At 47.7% G+C, this 7,279-nt stretch overlaps 1 protein-coding gene across 2 annotated transcripts; it reads left to right on the plus strand.

Annotated features, from left to right (window-relative positions):
• Window positions 1-2,689: 2,689 nt before the first annotated feature.
• LOC109451004 (HLA class II histocompatibility antigen, DM alpha chain) lies at window positions 2,690-6,484 on the plus strand. Of its 2 annotated transcripts, none has more exons than XM_074332760.2 (5): window positions 2,690-2,848; window positions 4,089-4,373; window positions 5,225-5,503; window positions 5,747-5,926; window positions 6,216-6,484. In XM_074332760.2, exons 1-5 carry the CDS (start codon window positions 2,761-2,763, stop codon window positions 6,218-6,220), a joined length of 837 nt encoding a protein of 278 aa, XP_074188861.1. In that variant the 5' UTR covers window positions 2,690-2,760; the 3' UTR covers window positions 6,221-6,484. The 2 variants fall into 2 exon arrangements, with proteins under 2 accessions (XP_074188861.1, XP_019594420.1); XM_019738861.3 differs by having other exon boundaries at window positions 5,747-5,875.
• Window positions 6,485-7,279: the final 795 nt, after the last annotated feature.

The following is a 7,279-nucleotide window of genomic DNA, read 5'->3' on the forward strand; positions in this document are numbered from 1 at the left end:
CCTGGTGCTCTCTCTGCCCTTTCCCCCTCCCCAAACACACATTAGTTTTAGAACATCCAGGAGGTTATGACGTTGTTTTTGTTTGGGGCTGTTATTGCACTATATGTTTTTCAAAAGGGAGTATGGATTTTGAAAGTCTCAGAAACATGGGTGGACCATATTCACATAGATTAATTTCTAAGATTACTTAATTGCCACATTAGTTCTTTCTCACTGCATCTTCCCCCAACCCTTCTGTCTTTCTCTTTCTCTTTTCTATCAAACTTGCAGCATATCCACTGACAGTTTCTTCCTCACCTCCCACTTACTGCTCAGCCCACCTCAATCTGGAGTCGACTCCCACTACAACACTGAAACGGCTCTCAGCAACTTTGTCAGCCATCTCCTAAGCACCAAGTGTAAGGACGCTTTCCAGTCCTTCCTTGATTTCTGAGTAGCACCTGCTAATGCTGACCTCCTTCACGGAGTACTTCTACTTCTCGGAATCTGCTTCTTCCTTATTCTTTTAGCTCTCTGGATGCTCCTGGTGCCACCAGATTCTTACACGTCAGTGTATTTCAGTGTACTCGTTATCATCTAGGACCTATACTGTGTTTTAGAAAGCTCAGCCTAGGAGTCTGCAAGGTGTGTACTTCCCAGCCTTCCCGGTGGCTTCCTATTAGATTCTTTCCATAGGAGGCAGGAGATCAGAAGGCAGGAGAAACCGAGAAGCTTCCTGCTGTAGTTTCTAACAGAGTGGCAGTTGATGGCAGCTACAGCAGCAGCAAGAACCGGGTAATTATGGATTCTGGCCTCTTGGGCACAGAAAGTGCCTTCTCAGTGATCCAGCCTTGATGGCGATGGCAGCTTTTCAGTAGACCCAGAGCTGACGATGATACTGTCTCTCCCAGGGCACCACAAGTAGGCGTGGATTCCAGCTCAGGGGCAATAGCATCTTCTGATTTCCAGGCATTTCTTTCCTATTTGCACCTCCAGCCATTCTCTTTTTCCCTTTTGCACTTCTTGCCTTTTTAACACCTTTGTAACGAATGCTCTATATTAAATTCTCTCAGTCTGGAAGACCTCGAGTGGATGTATATTCCTGACTGGATCCTGGATCCTGACTGATATGAGGTTTCAGGTTTGAACTCTCACAGATGTATGTCCTTATGCCACTTTCCACTCATCTCTGCACGGTTCACTTGGGTGGCCTTATCCACCACCTTTGCTTCCACATTTGTGCTGATGATTCTCAAATGAAGGTTCTTCAGCCCATGGCTGAAATCCACACCCATATACCGCACGCCTCCTGCATGGCTGTTCCATAGGCATCTCAAATTCAATATGTACAAAACCGAATTCATTCTCTTCTTCATCAAACCTGCTCCTATGGCATTCTTTTCTATTTCAAACCAGCCCATTCACTGACCACCCACCCAGCCACCCAATCTAGAAACCTGAGTGTTATTCCTGACCCCTCCATTTCACCTTCCCACATCTAATCAGTAGCTGAGACTTAGATTTTTCTTCCTAATTATCTCAATATTCGATTCCCTCCACCTCCTCTGTTCATGACTTAATTCAGCTCTTAACCTTTCTCACCTAAATTATTACTATGTTGCTATAAAAGGGCAGCGTGTGTGCCGTCCCCCCCTCCCACACACAGCTTTTTACTTGATGTCACATACTACAGACTCTTGACTAGCAGTTTTTCCTCAATTCTTTCTAAGCTCCAGTCCATTGTTTGAAATATCGGAACAATTCTTTTAAAATGTTGAAATGATTGTGTACTCCTCGGTTTTACTATCTTCATCATCTACTAAGTAAAAGCCAGACCCTCCTTGTGGCACAACAGGGCTTATGTGATCTGGTTCTCGCCAGAGCTAGCTCATCTTGACACTTGCCACCCCCTCCCCATGACCGAACAGGGAGACGTGAGCAGTCTGCACGACATTCACATCCAACTTCACAGAGGTCTCCAAAAGAAGGGTCTCTGAATCCCTTTGATTTTTACACATTTGCCTGTCTCTTGACTTGGAATGCTTTTTTCTTCCCTCATGTTCTGCTGGTCAAATTGTTTTTCCTTCAAGACTCTTAGAAGCCTTCCTGATTATGTCTCACCTATTCTTTCATTTTCATATAATTACTACTTCCAAAACACTTGGCATATTCTTATTTGAATACATCACATTGTTGTGTATTTATTCATTGACCCCTCCCCCACTAGACTTTAAGCTCTTTGAAGACAGGAATATGCCTTATGCATACGTGTTTGTGTTTCTAGTACTGGGCCCAATACTTGGCACTTAATAAATTTTCACAATATTTCTGTAGAAAGAATTATAGCTAAGGAGAGTGTCTCTCTGAGAAAGAGGAGGAGTCTGAGGAGCCCTGGGGGTTGCAGTGAACAGGTGCTTCCCCACTGCAGCCTTCTGGCACTGGGTGGCGCTGCTCTGAAGAGCCTGTGGGTTAGATTACAGGCTGAGGCTGATGACCTGATATTATAGAGGGATCCCCACCAGGAGGCAGACATTCCTCCACACCTACCCAGACCAGTCACACACCCCACTGTGGCCTGGTCAAAGAGCCTTCAGGAGGTTGCTCGCCCCAGGCCTCTCTCCCCAGCTACTGATGACGTTAAACCCTTCCCTTCTATGATTGGCTGAGCCAAAAAAAGCAAGGACGCTATTGGAAGTGAGCTGGCGGAACGTGATCTGGGTGGGAGTTTGGGGACCTGGGTCAGCTGGTTGGCGGCTTCTGGCCCACTGTGTGGGTGAAACGATGGATCATGAGAAGAACCGGGGAGCTGCGCTCCTGCGGCTGCTACACCTTCTGTGGCTGCTGCCCCACTCCTGGACCGCCCTTCAAGGTATGACAGCACCTCCCCTTTACCTTCATTCTGAGGGGCAGGAGCCTAGGGAGCCAACTCAGCCCGTGAAGAAGAGCCCTGTGCTTTTAAGTGTTGGGAAGTACTGTGGGATAGTGTAAACTAACCGAATTGAGGAAAGGAGCTACTATGAATGGACAGCAAAAGATGTCAGAGGTGCTTTATATGTTTCCTTTAAGAATCTCTTGAAGCAGAGATTAGTATACCCATTTTACAGATGTAGAAAAGAAGGCAGAGTTTAAGTAACTTGTGCAGGTTCACACAGTTGGAAAGTGGTAGAGCTGGGATTTGAACAAAGCAAATGTCATTTCTACTGTTCTACTCAAGAGTCTACTCTGCACTGTCATCAACTCACCTTGTGATCCTTGAAAAGTCTCTTATCTTCATTGGTCCTTAATTGCCTTCTCTGAAAAGGATGGGGCAGAATGGGATAATAATCTGGAAGAACCCTCTTATTCTAAATGTCTATTATTCTAGGTATTACATATTGGGTGGAAGGTTACCTACTGGTTGGGGGATTCATGCACGAAGTTTCAAAGAATAGGGATTATTTCTTGCAGCTATGGGGTCACTTGCCCCAGTCCTCTCAAGGGCTGGAAAGTTGAAGGGGGGGAAACATTTTCAGAGAGGCCTGATGCCAATGAAACGCCTGAAAAGAAGCCTGGAGACTGGTTTTTCAGTTTACCATGTGTGTCTAGGCATAGGAGGGAACAGTGTCATCTATAGCTTGGGGAGCCGTGACCATTCCTTTGCTCTCCATTCTAATACTGGGGAACCCATCCAGGCCCTTTGCAAGTCAATATGGCGGCTTCTATGAATTAGACAAACGTCTCCCCTTTGGGAGGATGAAGCCCTGTGCCAGGATACATGGCTCGGTGAGCAAAGTGCCAGCTAGATTTCACCCTCCAACTACCTCCTTGGCTGGATGCCTTTGTGTAGTGCACAAACACACAACCAACACTGTGGCTCTGAATCTGTCACTTTCAGAGCCTTTTTTAGTTTTTAAAACTTTAGACAGTTGGCCTCTTCATGGGCAGAGGTAGTTTGGAGAGATAATGTAATTTCTTTTTCACCCCACTGGGTGGGAGAGCCCAAATAACAGACACTAGTGGGGGATATGCCCCATCCCACCCCTTTCTTTGTAGCAGGCCTGGCTGTTTTCTAAGCTAAAGAGGAAGAGAGGGCTCCCACCTTCCCGAACCCCGCCCTGTCTCCTTTGCAGTTCCTACTTCAGGATGGCGGAATGATCTGCAAAACCACACATTCCTGCACACCATGTTCTGTCAGAATGGGACTCCCAGCGTGGGACTTTCTGAGACCTATGACGGGGACCAGCTTTTCTCCTTCGACTTTTCCCGGAATACTCGAGTACCTCGCCTGCCTGAATTTGCTGACTGGGCGCAGAAGTCTGGAAATAATTCTACCATTCTCTTTGACAAAGGATTCTGCGAAATCATGATGCAGCACATAGGCCCACGACTTGAAGGGCAAATCCCAGTGTCTAGAGGTCAGGGATTTTTCCGGGGTGGGGGCAGGGGGCTACATTCTTAACCTCATTAACCTATACAATGAATTATTCCCCTTCACACCAGCTCCGCACCTCTGGTGCCTCTTGGTTCTCCGCTAGGACCTTTAGTTTTCTACCAGCCATGGGCTGCACTCTGTTTTTGTTGTGAGGCAGAAGACAAGTGCCTAGGATGTGTAATAGAGGCATTCAAAGTTATCGTGTTTCCCTGAAAATAAAACCTAGCCGGACAATCAGCTCTAATGTGTCTTTTGGAGCAAAAATTAATATAAGATATGGTCCTATTTTACTATAATATAAGACTGGGTCTATAATATATAATATAATACTGGGTCTTATATTAGTTTTTGCTCCGAAAGATGCATTAGAGCTGATTGTCCCGCTAGGTCTTGTTTTCTGGGAAACACGGTATTTATTGAACTTGATGAATTCAGCAGGGAGCAATTAATGCACACTGAATATTAATGCTTGTGTTACAGTACTATGCTCAGCAAGATAGAATAGGGGAATGGGAGCATCTGATGATATACCTGTGTTTTAATGAGAAGGCAATGTGTGGTTAGATGCCGCTGTGAGGTCTGGACAGGAAGTGTTGCAGGAAGTCAGGGTGGATAGGTCCAGAGTGGCCTGGATCTGGCTCTGCCTCTTGGTCCAGCTCTGGTTCTTGCCTAGAAGAACTCTTCAAAGCCCCAGCACCTCCCTCATCTCTCCTCTCTAAGCCCGTCCGCACTGACTCTGTCTCTGCCCACCTGTCTGTATGCCACGTCCCCTCCAAATACTGGGGTACCATCTAAACTAGTCCTTTCTTTTTCTCATTTTCAATCCCCCACTAGGGTTTCCTGTCGTTGAGGTGTTCACGCTGAAGCCCCTGGAGTTCGGCAAGCCCAACACGCTGGTCTGTTTTGTCAGTAATCTCTTCCCGCCCACGTTGACGGTGAACTGGCAGCATCATTCCACCCCTGTGGAAGGAGTCGGGCCCACTTTTGTCTCAGCCGTTGATGGACTCAGCTTCCAGGCCTTTGCTTACTTAAACTTCACACCGTCACACTCTGACCTTTTTTCCTGCATCGTGACTCATGAAATTGACAGCTACACAGCAATTGCCTATTGGGGTGAGACCCTTCTCCCTGGAAGCCTGGTTCATTTGGGGACAAAAAAGGATAGACCTATGGGAGGGCCTTCTTTCTCTACTTGGACCTTGTTTAGTCCCTTCTGAGCTTGTGTAGTCACTCTGAGCCAACCTCAATCTTCCATGCCTCAGTTTCTCCCTTGTCATCCCAGACACGCACATCATTCCCTTGGGTGGGGCGCTCCCCAGCCAGGCTCCAGGCAGACCTGCTCCCCTTTTTCTCCAGTGCCCCAGAACGCGCTGCCTTCAGATCTTCTGGAAAACGTGCTGTGTGGCCTGGCCTTCGGCCTGGGGTTGCTGGGCATCCTTGCTGGCTCCGTCCTTATCGTCTACTTCCGGAGGCCTTGCTCAGGTGGTATGTCGGGGCATCTGGAGGGACTGGCTAGCGTCAGCCGCGCGGAGGCACGTGAGTGAGCGTGCCAGGATTACCCTGCGGCATCGGGAGGTCCCTGAGTGGGGAGGCCTGTATGGGGCACCATGGGGCATCCTCCTTACTGGGGTCCCAGTTACACACAGTGACGGGTCACAGGAATGGCTTGAGTGGGAGAGGTGATGTGGGGAGCTGTAGGAGGGGTGCTTGCAGATGATTTGGGGATAAGGAGAGATCAGCTTCTGCAGGGTGTGCTGTAGGCAGGGAGGGGCTTTGGGGAGGAGTGAGATCCCCCTGATGGCTTTCCTCTGTCCTTTGTCCTCAGACTGATTCTTCCTGACCAGAGTCTGATGCCAGCAACTTCGGCCATCCTAGCAGGGTAGCAGGGGGTGCTCAGCTTTCTCACATCCAGCCCAGGATCGCTCCTTCCCAGAGCAGGCCTTGGGACAGCCCCGGGGTGTGTGTGTGTGTATGTACAGGATTCTCAGCTGGGGGCTCTGCTGTCCTCAGGCTTGCATCCAGGGAAACCCAGAGTGGTCTACCTATCATGACCACATCCCTTCCCACTTCAAGGTAATAAATCTCATTACTTCATATCAGTGTGGCTTCTTTTTTAACTCATGATATTTGTTTCTGGATATCTCAACTTGAGTGGGTTGTCATTTCAAATTCAACATGCCTTAACCTGAACACAGCTTGCCCTCATCAGGGAGGGAAATGGGAAAACCCCAACTCCTCCGCTGTCTCCTGTCCCCTGGTTTGGCACCACACAGTAGCTTTTACTCCTGTGGGTTTATGCAAAATATGTGAGAAATGAAGGCAGGGCTCCTTTCTGATAATCTCCCAAAATGGTGAAGGGAGCTGCTTGTGGGAGTTTTTTGCACTTTACTGTTTGTGAAAATATTTATGCATAGCATAGGCTGCCTTAAGAAATATATAACCCCCTGCAAACTTCACCAGGGGAAACAGGAGCTCAGGAATGGGAAAAATAAGCCTTCAGATGCTATTCTAATTTCACCATATCGGTTCTGTGAAACAGTTTAAGCGAACTCCTGAAGTGAAGTTTGAGCAGCCTGGAAGGGCCCAGAAGTCACATGTCCTCCCAAATGGTCTTTCTTTGGCTTGAGTGGATCGTCCTGTCAGGAGAACTGACGGTGCTGTCCTGGGTGGATAGTGGGGACCGGGCACATGACTACTGGGGGTAAATTACTTTTCATGTGCTTTGCTTCTTTCTTTAGGGTCTGGTAGTTGCTTTGGAGGAGAGGGTGGCATTAAGGTTAAGAGTGAATTTATTTTGGTAATAGTAAGGGTGACTCATTGTACTAGAATCTAAGGGAAAATAGCCAGTTCTTTCCAGGAGTTGGTACTTCTCTGAACCACCTCATTTCT

The sequence above is a fragment of the Rhinolophus sinicus genome, chromosome 2 (genome assembly GCF_057876585.1).
Source record: "Rhinolophus sinicus isolate RSI-liver-muscle chromosome 2, RSI-T2T, whole genome shotgun sequence".
NCBI lineage: Eukaryota > Metazoa > Chordata > Mammalia > Chiroptera > Rhinolophidae > Rhinolophus > Rhinolophus sinicus.

What these genes read in the sequence shown, in the direction of transcription:
- LOC109451004 (XM_074332760.2), top strand. Translation starts at nt 2,761, where the DNA reads ATGGATCATGAGAAGAACCGGGGAGCTGCGCTCCTGCGGCTGCTACAC. An exon ending in GCAAATCCCAGTGTCTAGAG is followed by an intron (nt 4,374 to 5,224) that starts GTCAGGGATTTT and finishes ATCCCCCACTAG; the next exon opens with GGTTTCCTGTCGTTGAGGTG. An exon ending in CACAGCAATTGCCTATTGGG is followed by an intron (nt 5,504 to 5,746) that starts GTGAGACCCTTC and finishes CTTTTTCTCCAG; the next exon opens with TGCCCCAGAACGCGCTGCCT.